Raw genomic sequence first — 27158 nt, 5'->3', positions numbered from 1 at the left:
TTTAGGGTCATCATTTTTAATGGACTTCAAAGATAACTTAAGCACACTTTTGAAACTAGAAGCAAAATTCTCCTGTGACTAAAAATGGAAGGAACAGAATTATTTGCATTGAAATGAAAAATAAAATGGCCTTATAGCTGAAAGTCCAAAACCATGAATTACAAAATTATTTTAAAAACCTGAATTTTTAATAAATATGTAACTAGTAAAGGGCACATTTTTAGTCCCTGGTCTAATATTTCAGCTTCTGTAAGATGGTTTTCTTCAGTTTTTAAAGCAGATAGGATCTTACATTAAAAACAAAAAAAAAGGACTAGAAATATTCCTGTCGTAGTCTATAAAACATATATAAGCACACTTCAGAGATACTAAGAGTTCAATTTTATATCACCACAGTAAAGCAGAAATCAAAATGAGTCATATAAATTTGTTTCCAGTACATATAAAAGTTATATTGACACCATACTACAGTCTATTAAGCATGTATTATGTGTTTAAAAAATCCAATGTACATACCTTCTTAAAAAATACTTTACTGCTAAAAAAAAGTTCATCATCAATTGAGCCTTTAGCCACTGAAATCTTTTTGGAAGGTCTGAATCACTGAAAATTACCAAAATGTGACCCAGAGACATGAGATGGGCAGAGAACCCTGCTCAACAGAGTTTCAACAAGCCTTCAATTTGTAAAAACCACAATATCTGGAAGTACAATAAAACAGAAATGCACCTATAATCTCTTCATTATTAATTAACCATTCACAGTGCTGTTAGGTACTTACTGTCAAGTTATCTCTCAGTAACTGCATTATTAGCGTGCTGTCTTTGTATGACTCTTCACTTAATGTATCAAGTTCAGCAATGGCTTCATCAAATGCCTGTGACCAAAAAAAAACACATTTCAGTGCTCAAATAATGACAACTACTGAATTTCCACCTAACAGGTAAAAAATACATACTGTCTTTGCAAGAGAGCAGGCTTTCTCAGGGGAGTTCAGAATCTCATAATAGAACACAGAGAAGTTAAGGGCCAGACCCAGTCTGATAGGATGTGTTGGTTGCATTTCCTTTTTGCTGATTTCAAAAGCTTCTTGGTATGCTTGCTGTGACTGATCCACAATCCCTGGATAATAAAAGGCACCAAAATGTATCAATGAAAAGTACTTTGTTTTCATCCCTCGAACCAAATCTTTACTCATCCAGTAATAAATTCTGAAATACTAAGCTGCTGCAACTTAAAACTGGCTCCTAAATTTAAAAAAATAAGCTTCTCCTAGAAACCTACTCTAGTCACTGATCAACGTCAAGACAAAACAACTCTGTAACCATCTCAGTATAATTTTTAATTAGTCTGTACTGCTCTACAGTTATGCTGTAATTACTATGTCTTAAAATTGTGAGGAAACATTCCTATACATAAAATTGACTTGTGAGCAATCATACATTTTACGAAAGCAATTACTAGGCAGTAGGTATACAGCTGACCCTTGAACAACACGGGGCTCAGGGATGGATACCAACTGTTCACGCAGCTGAAAATCTGAGTATAATTTTATAGCTGGCCCATCACGTCCAACCTTGTACAATGTAGTACTATAATATTTACAGAAAAAAAATCCCTGTGTAAATGGATCTGTGCAGCTCAATCTGTGTTCTTCAAGAGTCAACTGTACAGTCTCAGGAAAAAGGAAAAAAAGAAGGGAAGGGACAGGGACTGGGGGAAGAGAGAGAAACAGAGAGGAAAGGGGAGAAAGAGCAAGGAAGAGTGAGCAGAGTCCATTTGCTGCTCTTCAAACAACAGAAGAGACCACCTCTGGCCTCTGTTACTTTGTAACATCCAGCAGACAGGCTGAGGCAGCCTGCAGACAGGCTGAGGCAGCGTACCTTTCTTGTCATCACCAGCTGCAACCTCAGCCAAGTAGCGGTAGTAGTCTCCTTTCATTTTCAAATAGAAGACTTTGCTCTCTGCTTGTGAAGCGTTGGGGATCAAGAACTTTTCCAAAAGAGACTTGGGGAGAAAAGAAACAGTCATAATAAGACTAAAATAAAATTGAAAGAATCTTCATTTCCAAAACACACACCACAACTTAAGTGATAAAATTTTAATACCCAGTCATTGCCAATAATACTACTTTTGAAAGTAGAAGGGTCATAAATTTGTGACAGCAATACTTAAAATTTGAAATTAGTGTTCAGCTTACTATTTAAGGCTAATTTGAATACTGGCCTTTCCCTCATAGTGCTTATTACTTTACATGCTGATAAAGACTGAATGTTTCAATGAATGTGAAAGCATGAAAGTTGATAAGACTTTATTATTATGTGTTATTATGTTTTATTAATACATATTTAACAAACTGGCAAACTTTTCGGTTTCAAGGTAGTCATGACACTAAAATGGAAAGAAGACAGAAATTAACCTTTTGAGACTATGAAGCTATATGACTTAAGCAGAAACTGTTAATATAATAGACACTACCAGACTCCATGACAGAGGAAGCAGAACAGAACTTCATTTATAAGACTACAATTAAAGTAATACCTTCTAAGGTAAAAAGCTGTTCGAAGTAAAAGTTCTATTTTTCCTATCTAAATTAAGAAACTGGTAGGAGTATGAGAATTTAAGATCTGAAGAGTAAACCTTTAGTTCATTAAAGTGATTCTCAGCTAATAAGAAATACATTTACCAATCACCTCAAACAAGTAAAACTTCACCCTACATAATTCTGTTCAAAACTATAACAATCTAATTAAATCCAAACATGCTAATAATTACATTCTACAAATGATTTCAGAAAAACATGACTTCACTGTATTAGGGGGATTAAGGCACAATAAACTAGTGATTTTTTTTTTAAGGAGGAGAAAGATAATATTCCAGTAGTAGAATTAGGCAAAATGTTTACTGTTTTTAAAAATTCTCCACTTCCTATTAAATATACTCTACAAATCAAAGTCAATTTTCAACTGGGCTTAGCCCCAAACAAGTCTCAATCTTTACAAGGAATAAGGGTATTTAATTCTTGGTTTCTATTCTTATAGTTGCCCAGTGGTTTAGTCTATACAGCACTTCCTTATATGCCAAACAGTTTGAAAAATGCTTTAAAACAGTAACTCTAACTTTTTATGTTTATCCCATTATCATGTTCCAAACGGTGAGTGGGTGAGTAAGCTTTAACCTAGCTTCTCTCCCCTTCCTACAACTTAAAACTACATATACTCAAATGAATTGGGTAGGTTTCAAGATGGCAGTAGGACCAGGTTGCAATGCATTACAGGAAAAGGTTGGAGGTGACAGAATTCAACCTGAAACAATGTTTCCTGTGATTATTAGTTAGCCTGAAATCAGAAGAGCACTTTGGTTAGGTAACACAATTCTTACTACAGGACACCCAAGCTGTCATCCCTCAGCTGCAGAAGTGTTCTGTCATTCATTCCTTCATTCAGTTAAGTCTTAAGGCTTCCTAGGTGGTGCTAACGGTAAAGAATGCACCTGCCGATAAATGCAGGAGATGTGGGTTTGATCCTCGGGTGGAGAAGATCCCCTGGAGTAAGGAAACAGCAACCCACTCCAGTATTCTTCCCTGGAAACTCTCAAGGATAGAGAAGCCTGGCGGACTACAGTCCATGAAGCCACAAAGAGTTCGACACAACTGAGGGTACACACACAGTGTGAAACCTCAACCAGACTAGAAATAAAGGAACCCTCTGGGTTTGGAGCACCACTGCCTTCTCTGAAGGAGGAATGCCTACGAAGACTCAGCAGAATTCAAACTTCTGCCGTTTTGTCTCTTAGACACCATCATTCTCTTTTGAGGCATGAACACTGTGAACATTAGGGCTGGTCTTTGAGGATCTGCCTCAACAGCATAAGAACATTCCATTTAATATAGTGGTTTTAAAATTAAATGCCCAGGCCTTTTCAAGTTTTATATCTTAATACAAAATGCATTCATTCAACTATGGGAGACCATATAGCATAATGGCTTTGGAGTCAGTCTAGGTTTAGACCATGGCACTCCACAGCTGGAAGGATCAATTCCACTTCTGACTGGCTAAGCTAAAGGTTATGCTATGAAGTCTAACTAAAGAAAACATGTATTGCGATTAACCAGAATTCACAAATAACTTTAAACAGCAGAAAAAAAACACACACATATAAATTTAAAGAAGGCTCTGTATATTATTCAATTGTGAACTGCTCTTTAGCTCATTTATGTAAATTTAAGATTATACAAAGAATATCTCCAAATGAAAGAAGTGACAAGTAAAGGCCTAACCATGACATCAGTTCTCTATCTAGGTATTTCTAATTCACATTTTACTGCTTCAAAAAAATTTTTTTAAACATTACTTATTCTCCAAAACTTAAATATCACTGTGTGAGGCACTGAAAACAGTGAGCAAGACAGAACAAGGATAAAATGTCAAGCAGGGAAGGCACTATAGAAACTAAGGATTAACACAGCCTGGACGTGTCCTACTTTTCAGTGACTTTTATCTAACCCACTGTGTATCTGTAAAGATGAAGGACACAAACATGTGCAGTTAGTTAAGGGTAAATCATTTAAAATAAGTATACAAACTTAGAGAAGTTACTTAGGCAAGGTGTCAATAAATGTCCTAAGAATTTGTAACCCATCTTTTATGGGTGGTAGCTTCTCTCTCTCTAAAAACTACTGTTTTACATTAGGGTAACTCACACTGAGAATTTTTCAATTAGCAATTAAGTACCTCTTCCTCCAAGGTGAACACTGAATTTATCCATAACATCTGATTAAAACAATCACAACAAAAACTACTTTTTAAAGCTATTAACCGGATGCACTCATCTCACATGCTAATAAAGTAATGCTCAAAATTCTCCAAGCCAGAGGAACCAGAGATCAAATTGCCAACATCCGCTGGATCATCGAAAAAGCAAGAGTTCCAGAAAAACATCTATTTCTGCTTTACTGACTATGCCAAAGCCTTTGACTGTGTGGATCACAACAAACTGTGGAAAATTCTGAAAGAGATGGGAATACCAGACCATCTGACCTGCCTCTTGAGAAATCTTTATGCAGGTCAGGAAGCAACAGTTAGAACTGGACATGGAACAACAGACTGGTTCCAAATAGGAAAAGAAGACATCAAGGCTGTATATTGTCACCCTGCTTATTTAACTTATATGCAGAGTACATCATGAGAAACGCTGGGCTGGATGAAGCAAAAGCCGGAATCAAGATTGCTGGGAGAAATATCAATAACCTCAGATATGCAGATGACACCACCCTTATGGCAGAAAGCAAAGAAGAACTAAAGAGCCTCTTGATGCAAGTGAAAGTAGAGAGTGAAAAAGCTGGCTTAAAGCTCAACATGCAGAAAACGAAGATCATGGCATCCGGTCCCCTCACTTCATGGGAAATAGATGAGGAAACAGTGGAAACAGTGTCAGACTATTTTGGGGAGCTCCAAAATCACTGCAGATGGTGACTGCAGCCATGAAATTAAAAGACGCTTACTCCTTGGAGGGAAAGTTATGACCAACTTAGATAGCATATTCAAAAGCAGAGACATTACTTTGCCAACAAAGGTTCATCTAGTCAAGGCTATGGTTTTTCCTGTGGTCATGTATAGATGTGAGAGTTGGACTGTGAAGAAGGCTGAGCGCCGAAGAATTGATGCTTTTGAACTGTGGTGTTGGAGAAGACTCTTGAGAGTCCCTTGGACTGCAAGGAGATCCAACCAGGACATCCTAAAGGAGATCAGTCCTGAGTATTTATTGGAAGGACTGATGTTGAAGCTGAAACTCCAATACTTTGGCCACCTCATGCAAAGAACTGACTCATTTGAAAAGACCCTGATGCTGGGAGGGATTGGGGGCAGGAGGAGAAGGGGATGACACAGGATGAGATAGTTGGATGGCATCACCAACTCCATGGACACGAGTTTGGGTAAACTCCGGGATTTGGTGATGGACAGGGAGGCCTGGCGTGCTGCAGTCCATGGGGTCACAAAGAGTCGGACTTGACTGAGCGACTGAACTGAACGGAACTGGAACCTACAAGTAACAAAAGGCAAAAGTCAGGCTGCTTACTGGCCTAACGATAGACCAAAAGGACCAAGTGTCAACACGGTGGTGAATGTTTCTGATAAAATGCTGACTACAAAAAGCTGAAAAAGCAAACTCATCACTCTGTATCCATTAAATAAACAGAGTTTTTGTGTCACTTATACCTCAGTAAAGCTGTTAAAAATAAAAGCTGAGACAGGGATACATGACAAACTTAAAATCTTTTGATGACATAAAGGTAAAAACCATTAGGATTTAAACAAAAAAAGCAAGAAACACTGGATTAAAGATTAAATTTGGTTAAAAAGGCTAACTGTGAAAGAACAGAACGGTGGTAGACTGACTCCAGAGATGGCCTCCACCATGCTCCTGAGTCAGGGTTAACTTTGTTGATTAACTTTAACCAAACAGTGATAAAGATGACTCCTATTCCAGTTCCAGACCTAACCCATATGAGGACTAGCAGCTTCCCCTATTTCTCTCTCTGAGCCCTAAGCTAGTGTTAAAAAAAAAACAACAACAAACTATCCTGCTAGAGAGCAAGGTCAAGTCAGCTCCAGTCATGAGACATGTTTAGTGAAGCCACACGGGTACTTCAGACCCAGCTCAAGACAGCAATGAACGACTACAGCCAACACCATGTGAAAAACTGTCCAAAAGAATCCGGACAAGCCAGAGTCATGAAAAAGAACTAAAACCACTGTTTCAGTTTTTATCGGTTTGTTATGCAGCAATAGACAATTGAGAAAATAAAAACATCACTTCAGTAATAAATGGCATTTTAACACTTAAATTAAGCACTTTATATGGATTAATTGATCCTTCTATAACCTTACCTCTGAGGCACAAACTACAATTAGCCCCATCTCATAGAAGACAACAAACAGGGCCCAGCAGCGTACGTGCTCAAAACTACAACTAAGTTGTAAAGGTACAACTCCAACGAGGCAATATGACCTGTTCTACATTATTCTGCATTTTCTCTGCCTACTAAGAAGCAGAACATGATTCAGAGATAGTAATTAGAAATCAAAGTTAAGGATGATGTTTTAGCTCTACACCGTGTTGATGAGACCAAATCTTAAAAGTATATTGTTCCTTTAAAAACAGAGACTTCACTGCCAGTCCAGTGGTTAAGACTCCACTCTTCCACTGCAGGGGACAAGGATTTGATCCTTGGTGGGGGAACTAAGATGTCAAACGCCCCACCCCAAAATATCTAGACAGGCTTTGACAAACTGGAGGGTATCCAGGAAAGCAAGCAAAAATGTTGATGAAACTAGAAACAGTCACGAAAACTGAAAAAAATATGACATGAATGGCTCCAGAAGACAAAACTAAATTTAGGCAGAGACAGATTTCTGCTCAGTATGAGAAAACTTATGAAACAAATTTGGAATAGGTCATCTCACTAGACAGCAAGTTCTACTCTTCTTACAGAAACTTTAAAGGAGCAAATGACTATTTTTCAGAGATTCATCAATCAGATGTGGTTTCATTCAACTCTGAGATATGGAAGATATAGAATTCACTGCTGCTGCTGCTGCTAAGTCACTTCAGTCGTGTCCAACTCTGTGCGACCCCACAGACAGCAGCCCACCAGGCTCCCCCGTCCCTGGGATTCTCCAGGCAAGAACACTGGGGTGGGTTGCCATTTCCTTCTTCGATGCATGAAAGTGAAAAGTGAAAGTGAAGTCGCTCAGTCGTGTCTGACCCTTAGCCTTCCAGACTCCTCCATCCATGGGATTTTCCAGGCAAGAGTACTGGAGTGGGGTGCCACTGCCTTTTAAGTTAACTAGAGGTGATTTAAGTATGTTAATTTATCAGACTGAACAAAGAGAAATCAATGTTCAATTTTCCAGATTTAAAAGCCAGAGGAGAAAAGCATGATCGAAGGGACAAGACCATGATGGGAATAAAAACAAAAGGAAAAAAAAGGAAGTTGCACTTCTTAGAAAGCAGCAGTGACAAAAATTGGAGAACAGAAAACAAAGAGGAAAGAACTAATAGCTATTTTCAAAACATACATAAACGAGAATACCCTGCACTAGGTATACAATACAACCTCCTATGTTTCATTCACGGGTAGTAGTACAATGAAGGTGATGACACCTGGGACACTGTGACAATCTGAATTTAAAAGGAGACACAGCATTATACAAGGAAAGACGCAAACAAGGTGCCACAGTTTCTACTTATAAAACGAAGGTCAGGCTGACTACTAATGTACCTTTCACTTGTAAAATTCTCCATGTAACACAGTACATTGACCTTCTAATCTAAATGTAATTTACAACAGGAAAGGAGTTTCGTGTCAAACACAAACTTTCACATCGTGCACTCACACACTGGACCGGGTACCATGTGAACACACAAGAGACCTCGCTGAAACAGAATCTGATTCAGATTCACAGTAGTTACTCAAGCACTTAAAAAAAAATCTGTTTTTGATGATAGCTACTGTCTTTTAAAGATAATCATGGTCATTTAAAAAATACCTAAAATCAATTCGCTAAATTAGAGTTAATGCATGTTCTGACTTTATGCAGTAGTCATCTCAATAACGGGATTGGAAGAATAAAACCCACACCTGAAATGTCTCTGTAAATGGTTCATAATCCAAGCTAAATACATGATGTAATTCTGGAGAGGTTGCTGAACCTTAATCTCATCAACAGACAAATTACGTAGGGTTTGAGATTTTAGAGTTAAAAGATTTTTCTTCTTTACAGCATCAAGTACAATTAACTTCTTAGGTTGTAAAAACACTTAAGATATATGGGGTAAAGTAACGATTTCTGCCTCCAAGTTAAACTACCCAAGGCAGAATATATAAACAATAGTTTCTAATACATGTATTGATCCAAAGAAGGTCAATGCTTTGACTTTGGGAGTGTATTAATACTAAGGAACCTCATAAACTGACAGGTTATCTAGTTCTGACTGCCCTTCTTAAGGTTCAACCTGCCACCACTACAATAAACATTTAATCCTAACTATGGTCAAGTATTTCTAATAAAAGGTTTGTGAAGTAAAAATCCACCTCTATTCTAATGATATACCTCTCTCTCTCACTGTCCTTCAATCTGACTACAGACTGAAATTAAGAGTAAAACATCAACTCTTTAGGAACAATCAAGACTAGAGAATACCCTAAAACACCAAAACTGCAGCTGACCTGGTGGTGGCAAGGCCCTAATTTCTGGGCATCCAAGCATTTCTTGGAGCAACAGTTTGGGGTAATAGAAACAATATAAACTAAAATCAGGCAAACTTATATCCCTGTCTCATCATTAATTTTGAGATCTCAGGCAAGTTAATCTCTCAGAGCCTTAATTTTCTCATCTATAAAAGAATTAAACGAAATTCAATTTTATACAATGATTTATCTTTTAATAAAAAACATACAAATTGATTACAATGAAAATCTACTTTAAAGGGCAGCTGCTGCTGCTGCTGCTAAGTCACTTCAGTCATGTCCGACTCTGTACGACCCCATAGGCAGCAGCCCACCAGGCCCTGCCGTCCCTGGGATTCTCCAGTCAAGAACACTGGAGTGGGTTGCCATTTCTCTAAATGAGTATTAATATAAACAGGAAAGCACCCGTCACAGCTCCTGACAGAGTAGGCATACTCTACTCAGATGTAAATTTAAGGCCTGGGGATCTTGACATTCAAAAATCTGCTTTAGTGTGCTCCCTGGTGACTCAGACGGTAAAGCGTCTGCTTACAACACAGGAGACCCGGGTTCAATCCCTGGGGAGGGAAGATCTCCTGGAGAAGGAAATGGCAACCCACTCCAGTATTCTTGGATGGGTTCCCATGGATGGTGGAACCTGGTAGGCTACAATCCATGGGGTCGCAAAGAGTCGGACACGACTGAGCAACTTCACTCTCAATTTTAGTACTCTACTTTGGGTTCAGTCATCAAAAATTTGTTTATCTAGTAAGAGTGGTGAAATAATGCACAAAAAACCCTTTCATTTAAAACATAGGATTAAATTATATCAATGTACAAAAGATAAAGCAAACATTTTCCATTAGTACTTATTCTTTTTACAGCAAACATGTAAAGGGCACCAGCTATGGAAACACTGCTTACTAGCTATGTCAGCTTGACAAAGTTCTGGAATTTCTCTGGGCCTCAGGTTTCTCATCTGTAAGAGATACTGGAAAATAGGTGCGACTTCATGAATCTCCCCTAACAGGACTCCCAGGGTCCACAGATCACTTTTAAGAACTGCTGACTGACTTAAAGCAATCTGAACCATCCACCTTTCAATATACCACGCTCTGAGCGACTGAACTGAACTGAAAGGTATGTTCTCCCTCAAGCTAATTCTCAGCAATACACTAATTTCTGCCAATATCAACAATGGACTAACTACATAATGTTACACTCATAAAACACTACACTGACATTAAAAAGAAGTTGTGTGCCAATTGGAATGAAGCATAAAACATAATCAAAGTGTTGTGTGTGTGGATACAACTTACAGAACAGTTTTTATATGATCCTACTTGTATATATTCTTCAAGGACAGAACTGTTTGCACAGGCACTGTAAGTTCCCAGGATAAAAAAAAAAAGAGAGAGAGAGACTGTTAGAGATTACCTCTGAGGAACTGGGATGATGTAGGGAGAGTTTAATTTTTTAACTTTATATCCTATGCTCTACAACATCCGTTATTCAGAACAATATAAAGTAAATTTTAATTATGATTTTGCACCTTCAACTTTTCATATATCTATTCTCAACCTGCTTACAGGCTCCTTAAAGACACACGTTTTGCACATATTAGGCACTCAAACATCAAATCCCAAGGCCAAATTAACATGCTATTTTAACAGCCTCATTTAAATATAACAGAGGAAACTTAGAACAATCTTGACTATCAAAAGCTCATCATCTTCCCAAACTTCTAAATAGTTTAGGTAAAATGTGATGGAAATTACTGAAGATGATATTGAAGGTTAGATAATTAATATTTTGCTCCAAGAAGAAAAACGTTCTGTTTCTTTAAAGACCTAAAGTCAATAAAGTCAAGTCGCTCAGTCGTGTCCGACTCTTTACAACCCTACGGACTGTAGCCTATCAGTCTCCTCAGTCCATGGCATTTTCCAGGCAAGAGTACTGGAGTGGGCTGCCATTTCCTTTTCCATTAAAGACCTAGAATTGTTCAAAAATGACAGGTGTCTGGTTGCTGTTCTAAGCACATATATTCAGAAATAGCAGCCAAAGGGCAAGCTAGGCACATCCTATATGCTTTCAGGACCCTTGGATAAGCTCTAGGTTCTATGTAATGACTCTAGAGCGGGCAACTAAGGAAGACAAAACAACAAAAATTCACCAGAGACAGGGTGGGACAATAGTCTGAGGCAGTAAGGTGAAGTAAATCTGTTTGGAAGTCAGAACACCTAGATTTTGGTAGTAAAACTCTGCCACCAAGAGCAAATAGGAGTTTCAGATAGAAAACCATGATACACCCCCTCATTCAGTCTACTGTATTTTATTAACAGCATTCTTTTCAAAACCTTCTTTCCAAATTTCATCCCAGGAAAGTTTCTCTAATGCACTGAACACTTCCCAACCCAACATTCTTCCTTTCTTTATTAAATGAGAATCAGACATTATATTGACTATAATGGGTATTCACTAATTTTTTTAAGTGTTTACTACAGCTCTGAAGAATGACCATCTGCCATGAAGCACTCATATCACTGGGCTATAGGCTATGATATGGCTTATCAATTAGAATGAAGTGAAGTGAAGTGAAAGTTGCTCAGTCATGTCTGACTCTTTGTGACCCCATGGACTATACAGTCCATGGAATTCTCCAGGTCAGAATACTGGAGTGGGTAGTCTTTCCCTTCTCCAGGGGAGCTTCCCAACCCAGGGATTGAACCCAGGTCTCCTGCATTGCAGGATTTACCAGCTGAGCCACAAGGGAAGCCTGTAAATTAGAATACATGAAGCCAATTACTGAAAATAAATTTTGAAAGTACAAGTTATAGAGCTGGGATATCTTCCCCTTTCAAAAAAGTAATCCAATTATTATAAAATGACATTAGCACTTTGGCAAACTATATTTAGTTCTATGTGGCTCAGATGGTAAAGAATCTGCCTGCAATGCGGGAGACCCAGGTTCAATCCCTGGGTCAGGAAGATCCCCTGGAGAAGGGAATGGTAACCCACTCTTCTTGCCTGGAGAATTCCATGGACAGAGGAGCCTGGCGGGCCACAGTCCATGGGGTCACAAAGAATTCGACATGATTGAGGGACTATCAAAAGCATCTGCCTACAATTCGGGAGACCCAGGTTCAATCCCTGGGTTGGGAAGATCTCCTGGAGGAAATGGCAACCCACTCCAGTATTCTTGCCTGGAGAATCCCACAGACAGGGGAGCCTGGCAGGCTATATAGTCCATGGGATCCCAAAGAGTCGGACACAACTGAGCAACTTCACTTTCACTTTTCATTGATTAAAAAAATCATATTTATGGGGCCCATCTATCTTAAAAAATTTTTAATTGGTACTTTTATACTATAGGATATTTTCAGAAGTCTCACTGCTGTTTAAATTTGAAAATATAATGTCCTAAAAATAATGGTTTGGTAACAAGAACAGCACATGTATCCTAATATGATACACCAAGGAAGGCATAGTGTCATTCCCAGGAATTTTTCCCCAAAATGCACAATCTGAATTTACTCATGAGAAAATCACCAGATGAATCCAAACCGAGGATTAGTTTACCAAAAAAAGAAACCCGCCAGAACTCTTGAAAAAAGTGGCAAATACATAAAAAGGCAAAGACTGGAAAACTGATCCAGATTAAAGAAGAGTAAGGAGACAAGACAAACTGTGATTCTGGACTGAATTCCAGACCAGAATTAGACAATTACAGTGGTACACTCTGTAAGTGCTATGGGTTACATAAATTTATTTTATCCATTATTAATTTATTGATTTTGATCATTAAGAGAACCAGGTAAAGGATATATGGGAACATTTGAAATTATTTCAAAATAAAAAGTCAAAATTATAACAAGCTAGAAGAGACCGTTTAATTACCGTATGGGAGAAGAGGGTACTTTCCCTTTTGGTTATTTAATATTACAATTATTATACACAAGTTTTAAAGAGGAAATCTTCCTACTAGGATTCTTTTTCTGGAAGATTATCATTGAGTTCTGCTCTCCAACCTTATACCGTTTTCATGCTCATCTGGGTTTTTCAAATTTCCTTATTGGGCTGGTAAAACTTGTGTTTAGGAGATAATACGAAAACTAGTGATGTATTTGTAAATAAAAATATGAGGGGTGGAGACGAGGTTCCCACTTCGTTTCAGACTATATTCCACCTAATTGGTCACACTTTAATTTCCATTAATGTAAATATACATTAAAAAAAAAAAAAATCACCAAGCAAATAGTAAATAGTCCCAGAATTTCAAAGCAAAATAATCAACTTCTAAGAGACATTTATGAACCACAATTTGAAAACAGCTGGGGAAGCATCTCCTTTGACTTGACCTCACTACATATGTGTACACTGAAAAGACCAAGCTTCCACAACCCATTCCTCTCTTTTAGATTGTACTATCACAGCCCTCTTCCATGAACACAACAAAGAAAAAGAGATCAGGATATAGATATTACACATTTATACCAATCAAGCATAAAAAATGTCGATGGTTAAAAGGTGCCAAGAACTTGAAGCACAAGGCGTTCAAGTGTGATTCCTGTTATTTTCAAGTATAAAACTCTAAAAATGCAGTCTAAAACTAAAGCCATCACATTTAATGAAAATGTTATTCTTCCCAGTTTGCAAGATGGGATTAAACCTTCACTAAAAACACACTTCTAACTTCTCTAATTATCCAACTCATCAAACAATTCAAATACGTGAAATTCCAATGAAACAAAAAGTGGTCACTCTCTGCAAATTAAATGCAACTGGATCTCTCCTAGATTAACAAACACACATTCAAGTCAAGCAACTAGACATCTTGTTGTGCTTCAGCATCTTGATCTATGAAAATGAAAAAAACAGGTAGGGCAGATGCTCCTTTAAGCCTAAAATCCACTGATTCAATAAAATTCACCTCCCAATTTATTATTCAATTTAAAAACTCAGAAGCCCCACAAATGTCATTTTAAATATCCTCAATATGAAATTTATTTCAACAGCACAATGTAGAAGGTCAAAATTCTGGTATTGCACAATTCCCTTGTGCACAGAGAATTTCCCCAAACTTTCACTTTGGGGAAAGAGAGTGAAAAGAAAGCGGCTATTTTTGTTGAGATAAAAGGCCCATCAATTTGGAAATTATTCTTACTCCCTCTTGTGGCTGGATTGCTTTCTTTTCAATTACAACTTCATCAGTTGCTTCCAAAAGTGCTCCACCAAAACTGCTAGAGAATTAGGTGGTGTCAAGAACTGATTTGGGGCTCCCCTGGTAGTTCAGCTGGTAAAGAATGGGCCTGCAATGCAGAATACCGAGGTTTGATCTCTGGGTCAGGAAGATTCCCCTGAAGAAGGGAATGGCTACCCACTCCAGTAATCTTGCCTGGAGAATTCCATGGATAGACCATGCAGTTGCAAAGAGTCAGATATGTTGAAGCAACTAACACAGACACACACACACACACACACACACACACTCACGCACGCACACATGAAATGATTACGCTGGTATCTGTACACTTTTTGACTTTCTGTGCAATGTTGGCACAAAGTAAGATTTTAGGTGTTCTGTGAATGATAAGGTCACACTGCTATGAATGGGCAGAGTTGCTTAACTTCAAGGATGGAATTATACAGGACTCTGACCAGTCACTTAACTGAATGCATTTTCCATTAGTAAGAACCGGTAAATCTGCACCATATAAGTTTTAGCATATCAACAAGAAATTTGATAATGCCAGATTCAAAATGTACCTCCTAAAAATTAAGATGGTAAAACATACCAAAAAGAACTTACTGAGTATTGATTGGTAACTGCTAAAACGGACACTAGGGGGTTTTCCTTCTCCCCTTCCCCAGAGCCCTTTTCAGAGCTGGCATTAATGTTGATGTGGGCTGAAGTTTCTCACCAGTCAAAGCTCCATTTCCCAGTATTTCCATCACAAAGGATGATTTAAAAAAAAAAAAAACTCATTTTTTATAGTGTTTTTAAAACTTGCACATGCACGTTGTATATTATGTACAGCTCCCTAGTGGGACCAGATTTTATCAGCCACTTTTAAAATAGAAGGCTGAAGACCAGTTCTTCTGAATTTGACCAACACAGCACTTTCCCCTCTGGGTTGCTGAGATTTTTTATGAACAGAGGCTTTTTTCCCGGTTAGTATTATTTTTTAATTTTACTTTTTAACGTTTGTTGGTTTCTGCCGTAGGGCAACGTCAATCAGCCATAACCATACATATATCCCCTCCCCGGTGGGCCTCCCTCCCCTCCCCCATCCCACCCCCTAGGTCATCAGAGTGCAGGCTGGGCTCCCCGTGTTAATACAGCAACATCCCACTATCGGACAGTGTTGAGTAGAGACTTTTTATATTTATGTTTTTCTTTATAGCACACAGCTTATAAAATAGCAGGTAATCAATAAATATTAAACTTATTAACTTTCTCTTAAATTTAATATCCAATAAACAAAGCCTCAATGCAGTGATAACAAAGAAGCACAAAAGTGCTATCAGAGAAGGTAAGCAGTATTATTTGCTATTTAATATCAACACAGAGATGTATTAACTCTACATAAAATACCCTACAGGTAGATGCTATTATCATTTCCATTTTGAATATGTGGAAACAAGAGTCACAGATATGAAACACTTGCCCGAAGTCATAAAAAATGAATTAAAGAAAATTCAAACCACCAAGGTCTATGTAGACTGTGCTAGGCTATGTCACCCTTTTAAAGTGAAGCAGCAGTTTACATTTTTAGAAATGTTACACAAGATTATTCTTCAAGTCTTATCCTTATGATCCAATTAAGTTTGATGATAATGCTGTCTCATCAGGTGGAAACTATCAGAGGAAACTGAAAGGAAAGGTCATTACAAGAGCATGATTCTTCTGATGTCATAAACATCTATTCTCAACACAACAGAAAAATACTCATCAAATTATTGACTTGAGAACTTCCCTGTTCTAAGTAAACTACAACTTACCTACATAAATCAATGTCCTCAACTGTCCATTTCCCAGAATAACATTTTGAAGGTAATGTGTTTTGAGTAGGATATTTACCAAGTGCCCCCGGGTTCAATGTAGTTCAAGTATTCCTTTGAAATTCTGGGCAACGGTTTTTAATGTGTGTTTTAAGAAGCAAAAATAATTATGATCTGACAATTCACAAGTCTTGAATCAACAAGAGAAGCAGGTCTATCTCAGAAACACACTTATATTTAATCACCTGGATGAGAAACATTCAACTCACCACTGGGTTCCTTGGTAATACTGTTAATTTGAAAGAACTCCTAGATCCCCCAACTTGTTTGCAAGACAGAAGTTAACTTCCACTAAAACATTTCTAACTTCTCTAATGTTGTCCAACTCGTTAAGCCAATTCAAGTCAGTCAAATCCCTATACTACAAAAATTGGGCATTCCTGGGGCTCCTGGTTTTAAAAGAATGAACATGCATATAAGTCAACCATTCGGACCAAGTCTTAGCTTGACTTATTTAACTCTATAAATTGACATTTGGACTATCTTTATGTTCTTTCTTTGTCATCTGTTATAACCATATTTTTATTTGGAGGAGAACAAAAGAAAGCTCACAAATTCTGTTGCAAGAAACTAAGAAAAAGATTATATGGTAAACTCTTTTACTAATCTATTCCAATAAAAACAAACATGAACGTGTCATCAACAGAACCACACTGCTAACATGTCAACTATATTTCATCCATGCTCTGCTGTCCCCAAGACCCATACTATAGCAAACGAATGTCAACAGAATAAAATTAGTGAAATCTGCCAAGATATAAAACTATTTTATAGCACACTACTACTTATGTGATATGTTAACAGAAAATGCAAAACTGTCATCAATGACAAACTGCAATTGTATAGCAATTTTTACAGATACAAGTTTTTCGTTATTACAGGGAAATGCTCACTAGAGAATAAAATGGAGAACGACCTGTTGCAAAGAAACGTACTTAGTACAATGGTAACTGATAAGAATGTGGTGGCTAAGCATGCCATTTTTCCCAAGCCAAATTCAAACTTGTGCCATCTAAATATTAAGTATATCATATTCCTGCAGTGTGTTTTACAAATTAAATACAAATGTCAATGGTCCTGCTTTTAAGGGGAATAAAGGAATAGAGCCAACCCTAAACTCAAAAACAACTTAGACATCAAGATTAAAGAGTTATTTGGTGCAAAAGTAGTTGCAGCTTTGCATTGTTGGAACTTTGGTACTGAATACATTCTTAAAGTAAATGTGGTTATTTTATACATTATATTCATGCGCATTTCTTGCTTTATGTTTTTTTTTTTTTTTTTGCTAATGACATTACTATTTTAGACTGCAGAAATGTTAGACAAAAAGCAAATTACAGCGATTTTTAAATTCAAGTTCAAAATGGGTGGTAAAGGAGCAGAGACAACTGACAACAGTGCATTTGGCCCAGAAACTGCTAACAAAGGTACAGTGCACCAGCGGGTCAAGCAATTTTACACAGGACGTGAGAGCCGTGAAGATGAGGAGGGTAATGGCCAGTCATTGAAGCTGATCCCCTTACAACTGCATAGGAAGTTGCTCAAGAACTCAACATCCACCATCCTACAGTCGTTCGAGATTTGAAGCAAACTGGAAAGGTGAAAAAGCTCAGTAAGTGGGTGCCTCATGAGCTGACCGAAAATCAAAAAGTCGTCGTTTTGAAGTGTTGTCTTCTCTTATTCTAAATGAATCATTTTTTCATCTGATAGTGACGTGCAACAAAAAGTAGATTTTATGACAACCAATGACAACTACATCAGTGGCTAGACTGAGAAAAAGCTCCAAAGCACCTCCCAAAGACAAATTTGCACCAAAAAAGGTTACGGTCATTGTTTGGTGGTCTGCTGCTGGTGTGATACACTACAGTTCTCTGAATCCCAGCAAGACCATCATATCTGAGAAGTCTGCTCAGGAATCAATGAGATGCATCAAAAACTGCCACGCCTGCAGCCGGCACTGATCAATAGAATGGGCCCAATTCTTCTCCACAGTAACACCCGACCGACCCAATGTCGCACAACCAACACTTTAAAGGTTGAATAAATTGGGCTATGACTACTACGTTTTGCCTCGTCCACCATATTCACCTGAACTCTCACCAACTATCATTTCTTCAAAGCATCTTGACAACTTTTTGCAGGAGAAACATTTCCATGACCAGCAGGAGGCAGAAAAAGCTTTCCAAGAGTTCATCGAATAATGAAGCAGATTTTTAAGCTATAGGAATAAACAAAAACTTTCCTCTGTTGGCAGAAATGTGTTGGTTGTAATGGTTCCTATTTTGATTAATAAAGATGTGTTTGAACCTAGTTATAGTTATTTAAAATTCACTGTCTGAAACCACAATTACTTTTGTACCAATCAGAGTAAAGAAACCCTCAGGCCACAAAGATGGAAATTGGCAATGGCTTGTATCAGGGACAAGAAGACCAAACAAGAGCCAAAGGCACAGAAGGAATTCTTTTTGTTTTATAAAAAGATAAGAGAAAGAGCTATCTGTATGCAGCACAGAACTGGGAAAAGAACAGTAAAGATAAGTTCAAGTGAATGACCACCACTAGCAATATAAAGTTTATAACTTAGCTTCTGTCCATTAAAATTAGGTCACGTTTATTCTTACAACATCACTTTCTTGCCAATATGCATATGAGTGGGAGAGTAAAGGATAGAATTACTAGTAAAATGGGAGTGGCAAATAATCCTGGGTACTACCCACAGGAAATGTATCATACAAATGAGTATCAACATGAATGTAAAGAGTTGAGAACCAACTCTTTACAATGATGCAGCCAACACAGCAATTAACTTGCAATTAGAAAAAGAACTCAAAGGTGAGTCCAAGATGTCATTGTTAAAAGTCTAGAAAATGTGCTAAAAATTAAGAGGTTAGAAAGAATAGGTAGTTTCAAAAGGAAGAGGAGCTCCTGACTGCAGCACACTGACATTGACAGCAGAGGTTCAGTGCTCAAGAATCTATCTTCCAATGCAGGGCAAGTTGGTTTGATACCTGGTCAGGGAACTAAATGCCCACGTGTCAACAGACAACTAAGCTCCACACTCTAAAGCCCACACACCACTGCTGGAAAGGAGCCCATGTGCCCCAACGACATATCCTGCACACTGCAACCAAGATCCTACATGACACAACTAAGACCTGAGGCAACCCAGTAAATACATACCAAAAAAGAGAAGGAAAAAAAACCTCCCTGAAGAGCAGTGTTTATACTCAATGCAAAACCGCAATAAAGAGAGATGGAAATCAGGATGAAATCACAACAGGGATTATCTCAGGAATTAAAATTCTAAGGCCTATTAGCATTTCAGTGGACTACATTAAGTTTTTCTGAGCTTAACTGACATCAGAACACCCATAATTTTGACTTCCTCTTGCAATGCAGAAGATACCGGTTCAATCCTTGGGTTGGGAAGATCCACTTGAGGAGGAAATGGCAAACCACTCCAGTATTCTTGCCTGAGAAATCCAACAGACAAAGGAGCCTGGCGGGCTGTACAGTCCATGGGTCGCAAAACAGTTGGACACAACTGAGAGACTAGTCAACAGCAAATTGTATTTATGGGGGGGGTGGGGAGAACCCTATGTCTTTCCAAAGTTAAAGCCCCACTTCCAAAAAACCCAAAGTTAATACTTAAATGATTATAGCTATGATGGAGGGCACTGAAAATCTGCTTCTGATGTTAGTAGGGGAAACTTAGCTCTGATTTTCTTTATAAAAGCACAACTATTTTTGCATGTCTTGGAAGAGGTAACATCTGGCATCACTTCCTTTGGGTCAAGTTTTTGCAAGGCCATTAAGTCCCACATTCATTGATTTATAACATAATTGACCCCTTCATGCTTTAACCAGCACCCTCTCTCTCTTCCTAATCTCATCTCTTGCAAAATTACTGCAAAGGCTTTTGAATAAAGCAACTGTTTCCACCTAATGCACTGACAGAATGAACCATCACTTAATTTGCTGGATTAACCAAACCTCACTTAACAGACTGGCTTTATGCCAGGCCTTTTTCATTCCTAGGCAAACACCAATAATGCCCATGTCGTTTTATCTTTGGGCTAAATATTCACATACATTTTTCAGCTACTCTCTGAAACCCCCTTTAGTTTCTATCAGCAGTTATACCATTACTGAGCCCTGTATTTGTTCCCCAAGCTACGCCATTATACTTGGATATAATTACTTAAAATGCTATGCTATTTTTGTTATCAAGTTTAAGTATGAAAAGAAGCATTTCTAATGCAATTACAATGAATGTTTTGAAATGACTATTTTTAAAGGAGACACACACATGTATCACTTGGGTTATCCAAACAATTGAAAGATTAGAAAAATTCTGATTATTTTCTTTTAGCTTTTAAGTTCTTACTCTACTACGTAAACTCAAATTACATTTTGTAAAGGTTGCGTTTCTTTTAGGGGTGGCTAGTAAGTTATTTTCAAACCGTAGGTCTATGCACATTCAAAGAAAAGGTCTTAGCTCCGCACTAGAAATGCGCAAATGAACACACACATTTGTTTTAACTGAAAATGTTTAGAACAAGTAGGAACACATTTGAACTACTTTTCAATTAACCAACTAACTAGGATCTTCTACTGTACCACTACTGACAGATGTTATCATAAGATTTTTTTACTCATAAAGCTGGGCATTTAATTTTTGGCCACACCCTGCAAAACATGTGGGATCTTAGTTCCCCAACAAGGATGTGAACCTTCACCCTCTGCATTTGAAGTGCGGAGTCTTAACCATTGGACCACCAGAGAAGTCCCCAAATTGGGTGTTTTTAGAAGAAAAACTGAAAAGCAAAATTACTCTTGGTAAACTATAAAGACACTCTAGGTATCTTATTTCCCGACCTCTCTAATTCAAATGCCTCTGCTGGGGCTGAATACAATTTCTTCCTCTTTCTTGGGCAATATCAGAAGAGTCGAAGAGTTCTTAAGTGTACATGTTCTCCTCTACTTTTAAGATTTTTCTTAATTTTCTTTTTGAATTTCAATTTTCAATTCTGTAATCTATTCCTTAGTTCACTTTTAACTATCTTCACAGCTCATCTAATCACTAAACTTCTCCAAGTCATCTGTATCTCTTTCTAGAACAGGCAGGAAAGACTTCATTATTATATTAAGTATTGCTAGGCTGAAAAAGGATAGGTAACCTGTTGCTCTTGACCAAGCTGTTATTCTTCCCCTTCCCACCAAATAGTAAACACCTGTCTTTCCAATGTTTCTTTCCTTTACATTTCATACACCTCAGACTTTCCAAATATACAAACTACCTCATCAGGTACAACAGTTAACTGTTACCAAGAAAACTCTTAAAAAGACTGCTGAATTTTATTACCAAAAGACTGTCCAATGTCCTTCTTCCTGGAAGGGATTGCTGCTATCTCCTATGTCATGTAAGGTCTGTGTACTTTGAAACATACCAAAAACAGTTATTTGACAAAAACATGTAAATACACAGTCAAGAAAATGAATATAACACTGCACAATTCTTTTGAGAAGCCCTTATTCCAATAAATGAATTGTCTAGTGATTTTCAACTTAAAACACTTATATAGCAGTTTTTAAAGCCCAAGGCACTTCCCAGCTTGCTCCTGCTTAATGGCAGTTCTATGGAGATAAAAACCAGTGCCCAGCAACAACACCTTAAAAATGTAGAGAAGCATAATAAAATGGAACTCAGACAAGTTAACTGAATCACACAACAAATATTGTTGCCAACTGTTATAAATGACAGACTCACGATTTTACTAATTCATGTCCTAATAAGGAAGCCATTCTTTAACTTATTCCAGTGGCTTTCAATTCTTAAAATGAAACCTTTGAAAACTTGCTGGCCAGTATGGGCCTCTGTCCTTGAAAGACAAAGAATTTTTAAGGTTTCTTGGATCTTTTAAATTTCATTCTTAGATTCCCAAGTTAAAGAGACCTCTATTAACTTATAGGCAGGTTTGTACTACTCTCACTGCTTTAATGCAGGAGACCCGGGTTCAATCCCTGGGTCCGGAAGATCCCCTGGAGAAGTAAATGGCAACCCACTCCAGTACTCTCGCCTGGAGAATCCTATGGAGGGAGGAGCCTGGTAGGCTACAGTCCATGGGGTCGCAAAGAGTCAGACACGACTGAGTGACTTCACTTTCACTGCTTTAAAGAGAAGCCCCAAACTGAAATAAATGGGGCACTAAGAGCTCTCTCTATCTGATTTTCTCCACAGCAGTCCTATGGGGTAGGTATTATTCCCATTTAACTGAGCTCAGTTTTCTCTGATGACTAATATCTTCAGGTCACCCAGCCATTTAAAGGTAACACTAGTTACGACTCAAAACTTGCTCTTTTTAGGCCGTTATATTATTGAGTTTGAATTAGGTACAACCTAGTATGCATATGCTTATTTCATTTTACATTTCATCATCTTCAAAATAAAACTACCTAATTTTTGGCTTCTTGTGACTTTAGGCAGAAGAGGTATCAACCCCTTCCCCCACTGACACAAGAACATTTGGTCTAAGATCTGCTAGAAAAGGCTGACTGCATTAGTTCACATACTGTAATTTCAAATTTAACAACACAAAGAAGAGAACCATAATTTCGCATAAAGAGAAGTTCATGTTGTGAAGAATAAGGCCGGTGACCATGTTCTTCAGTAATGCTCTAAAACTTCTGTACAAAGTAACACAGTCCCTGCTCTTTCACTGCTTAGTAAATAGTATAAATTAAACAAACACTTGATAAGTACATGTAACTAGAATGGCAATAACCTAATAAGAGTAAAGAGCTCTTCAGAGAAACTTTGAACCATGGAGGTTAGTTCCTACTAATAGGAAGACAAAGAATATTTTTTTAGGCAGTATAGAACAATGAAGTTGGTTCATCAATGATGCTATCAGCCAATAATATCAATTCTGAAAAGCAATTATCTGCTTATTTTTCTCAAATTAAAAGTCAAAGAAAAAACTAGAGCAATAAAAATTACAACTGGTTACGTTTTTATTATATAAGATATTGAGATATAATTGGGCACACGTTCACTAATTATCAAGCAAATCAGGTCAAATCCTTTTTTTCTCTAGGAGATGTAACAGTTCTGCTAGACTTTATTCTTCCATTTTACTTAAAAGGAGAAAAGGAATTTTATGCAAGATGTTTCCCGAGTCAACAGGACCTGTTTGAAGAAAGATCGGGAAAAGAAGCCTGCCTGTAAAGAATCACAGTATCTGTAAATATCCAAGTTTCCCCAAGTTGAAACAGAAAAGGCCTTGGAAAATTAGCCGTACTGCTGACCTAGTTCCACCTCTTTTTCAAAAGAACCCAAAAGCTCATTTACTTAACAAATAATTTGAGTATCTACTATATATTAGGAGGGATGAGCCATGCAAAGATCACTAATGGAGCTTCACTTCTGAAAAGACTAAGGCTGGAAGAAAAGCTTTAGAATTCTCTGAGCCTTTTATATAGTAAAACAATTAAACTTTCATTTATCTATACTTTCAAAGTGGAAATTTCATTTATACTTTCGAACTGGAAATTTCATTTAGACTTGATGCGAAGCCAGTGTGCTATTCTGCAGGAGAACAACATAGTGATCAGCAACCAGTATCAAACTCCCTTAATAATCATTTCAACAGGAAAAGCTATTCAGAGATTAATCCAGATATTCTCACCCACTGATCCAATGCAGTATTTTTTTTCCTTGATAAGGAAAGTAATGCTAAAACTGCTACAGTCTTTTCCTAGGAAAAGTCTCACAATGACGGGAGCTTTTATACTTTTTGTGTGGAAAACATGCAAATACCTACCTGGAATTGCAAATAAGCTGTTAGTATAGGATGAATGTTACCACATCCCCTTTTATTCCTAAAACTGACTTTTGTCTTAAGGGAAATAATAAAACTCTTAATTATTTAATCTACCAGGTATAATAACTGGGGGAAAAACATTAGAGGGAACAAAATTTAATAACACACTCAGGTTCTTACCAGTAAACAGAGCAAGGAAGGTGGGGAAAAGTCCAATAGTATTTTATTATAGGGAAACATGGTATTTTCAGATTTTAAATATTTTTATTACATTAGCAAAGCATAAGATAAGCATTTGTCATTGAGTCTCAATAAAAGCATAGAACTCCCTTCTCATTTTAGAAATGAATGATAGCTATCAATGTAAAGATTTCAAGTAAGCAATCAAAAACTACCCACAAAATAGATACCACACGAGAAGACTGTAGCCCACATAAAGATAGAAAATGTTATTCTTCTTTAAAAAGACAGTTTAAAGTAAATTATCATTTGAGAAAAACACTCTTAATTTAGGAACTGAAGCTATTCCATCAGCGTTAGACTACTGTAAAGGAATCATAATACCATTACAATTTTAACAAAAACTCCAAACCCCCATCAGAAATAATTCTATATTGCTTGTTATAGTACTTCTTCCATGAACAAGATTCAAATAGTAAGAAGTGCAGCTGCATTTTCAGAGGAAATGGGATTCAGCCTCTGTATACCAGAGCCCTGTCAAACAGAGACCCATGTGTATGTAAGAGTACCCATCTGCAATGTAAGAGTAATCATTTAGTTAAACCCATTTTAAATATTAACTCCCAGTTCATTAAAAAATGAAAGTGTTAGTGTACACAGGTTGTTATATGCTAAACGGTTGCACTATCCACCAACTTATTCTTATATTTCAACTTTTCTGGCACAGAAAGTCGCCATTTGTAAGAAAATTTTAAAATTAACCAAAATGTAATGTTCAAGTCTTTTAAGCTATTTAGAGAAGCAGTGCTTCAATGGAGTAGACACTGAATTCTTAAAATGCTTCTTGACTGAACCTGGAAAATCAAGCTTTGAGTTTTTCATAATCTTTTAATGTGGTTGTCATCATTCAAAATTGACTTCCAACACTTAAATGCAGAAAGGCAAAAACAACTGTTAAGCCAGTTTTCTGCATGGCTGACATTATATTAACATTTCAGTGGCTAACCAGGGAAGGCTACTAGGTCTACAATGTCTACTACATCTTACATAAAGCAAGATAGGTAAAATTTCTGCATCTATATACTTTTAAGAAAATCAGTTCTAGAACTACTACAAATATTCTAACCACAACTGAAATGGTAATTCGATTACTTTACCTTTTCAATTAGAACAAAATATACTACCAATCTCTCTGAGCTGACTGATAATCACCACAGAATTCATTTAATACAAATCTAACCACAACTGTTCTAACATTTTAGTAATGACACTCTGAAAGACTTGGAAATCTACAATACCCCACTTTTAAAAGGAAAAGAGAAACCAAAGAAAGAAAAAGTTGAGAGTAATGGAACTGATAATCATTACAGAAACCCTGTATTACAATGATACTAGACTGAATGGTTTCTCACCAGTACATCATTGCAGATATCTCTTAGCTCGGTCTCTATTTTCTCTCTGTATTCTCGAGCCATCTGCTGTTTTTTCTCAGCACCTTCCGTCTTTTGCTCAATACTGGAGACGACCCTCCAAGATGACCTACGGGCTCCTACAACATTTTTATAAGCAACTGAGAGAAGATTCCTCTCCTCATTGGATAATTCAGCTCCTTGCTCAGTTACAGACTTCATGCAGGCTGCCATGTCATCATATCGCTCAGCCTGCTCGGCCAGTTTGGCCTTCTGTACCAGCTCGTTTTTATCCATGACTGGATGTTCTGCAGGGGAAAAAAAGTAGCATTTAGATATTTTTTCCAGTAAAACAGACTAAAAATCACAGCCTTTGTAAACATGTTAACACTTCAAACTTAATTACCGATGGAAGATTCTCTACATGTGGAATTCAATGGAACTTCACAAAAGGATGCTCAGGGGGGGAAAAAACGTGGCATACTCAGCGTGCATAGTGTACATTTAAAGCCATTAAAATCGGTTTAGCAAAACTAAAATTACATTATCTCATCTTTGTCCACACGATCCGTAATTTCACATAAAGTTGAAGCACACTTGACTAAAAAGGCTGCCTTAAAAACCAATCCTTAGGTTACTTGGTCAAAATCTCAACTCTAGTTTCAAATATCACTGGGTAATCAAAAATTAAGCAGCTTTTTTTTTAGTGAAAACACCACCTATGAATACTACTACCATACTTTCAGAATCACGATTCCTGTCCGTTTAATGTAATTCATGTCCTATTACTGTTAGTATCTGCTCTTGTCAAGTGTTTAAATTTTAGCTGATAACACTCCCACCCCAAGTCCACGGATCTTTGCAACAGCTGATCACCATGCCAATTTCCTGGGAGAAATGACCGTATTGCTTATTTTAATACTGTGACTGTAAAACCACCACCAAGGATCAATAACTAACCCTAAGGCTTCATTCATCTGTACCTTGTTATATGCACATGGGCTTAAAAAAAAAAATCCGTGAGTCCCGGAACTTCGATTCTTACTATATGTGAGCACTAAAATGTAGATAGTAAATGCTTCCCAGTATGATCAGTGTTTCTGATGTCATTGTTCAGTTTAAATGCAGACTTAATGCGCCTTGTTTCTAGTAGTCAAAAATTAATTACATACATTATCACTCAAGCTGCCCTTATCAAGACCTCCTAATTCTTTCTCATTTTAAAGCTCTGGGCTTTTCAATCTTCCCCTTATGCTGTTCCTTAAGAGATCCTTTTGAAAGATCCTAAAGCAGCACATAAAGATACTACCCCCTACAGTGGTCCCAAAGGGTACATGACTTACGATGAACAGAGGAGTCACTGTCACTCACTATGGGAACTGACTCCCTTTCTTTACCTTCCCAGGGAAATCCCACAAAACATTTCTTTGTAAAAAACCAAATCGGAACTAA

General features: G+C 37.4%; 1 protein-coding gene across 4 annotated transcripts in view; it reads right to left on the bottom strand.

Moving 5' to 3' along the window:
* The window catches only part of YWHAZ (tyrosine 3-monooxygenase/tryptophan 5-monooxygenase activation protein zeta), a 35048-nt gene that overhangs the window by 5862 nt on the left and 2028 nt on the right, over positions 1–27158 (bottom strand). For 3 of the 4 annotated variants that reach the window (XM_019973801.2, XM_070802838.1, XM_070802839.1), the window contains exons 2-5: positions 25710–26014; positions 1884–2007; positions 959–1122; positions 782–877 (exon numbers count right to left, since the gene is read on the bottom strand). In XM_019973801.2, the coding sequence (XP_019829360.1) occupies positions 782–877; positions 959–1122; positions 1884–2007; positions 25710–26003 (678 nt within the window). In that variant the 5' untranslated portion in view covers positions 26004–26014. Of the gene's footprint in view, positions 1–781; positions 878–958; positions 1123–1883; positions 2008–10551; positions 10616–21659; positions 26015–27158 lie in introns of those variants that run through there. The other variant, XM_070802840.1, reaches the window with a different exon arrangement.

Source organism: Bos indicus, chromosome 14 (assembly GCF_029378745.1).
Source record: "Bos indicus isolate NIAB-ARS_2022 breed Sahiwal x Tharparkar chromosome 14, NIAB-ARS_B.indTharparkar_mat_pri_1.0, whole genome shotgun sequence".
NCBI classification, from domain to species: Eukaryota; Metazoa; Chordata; class Mammalia; order Artiodactyla; family Bovidae; genus Bos; species Bos indicus.
Note: the sequence above shows the minus strand (reverse complement) of the source record. Positions and strands in the feature narration are given on the sequence as shown.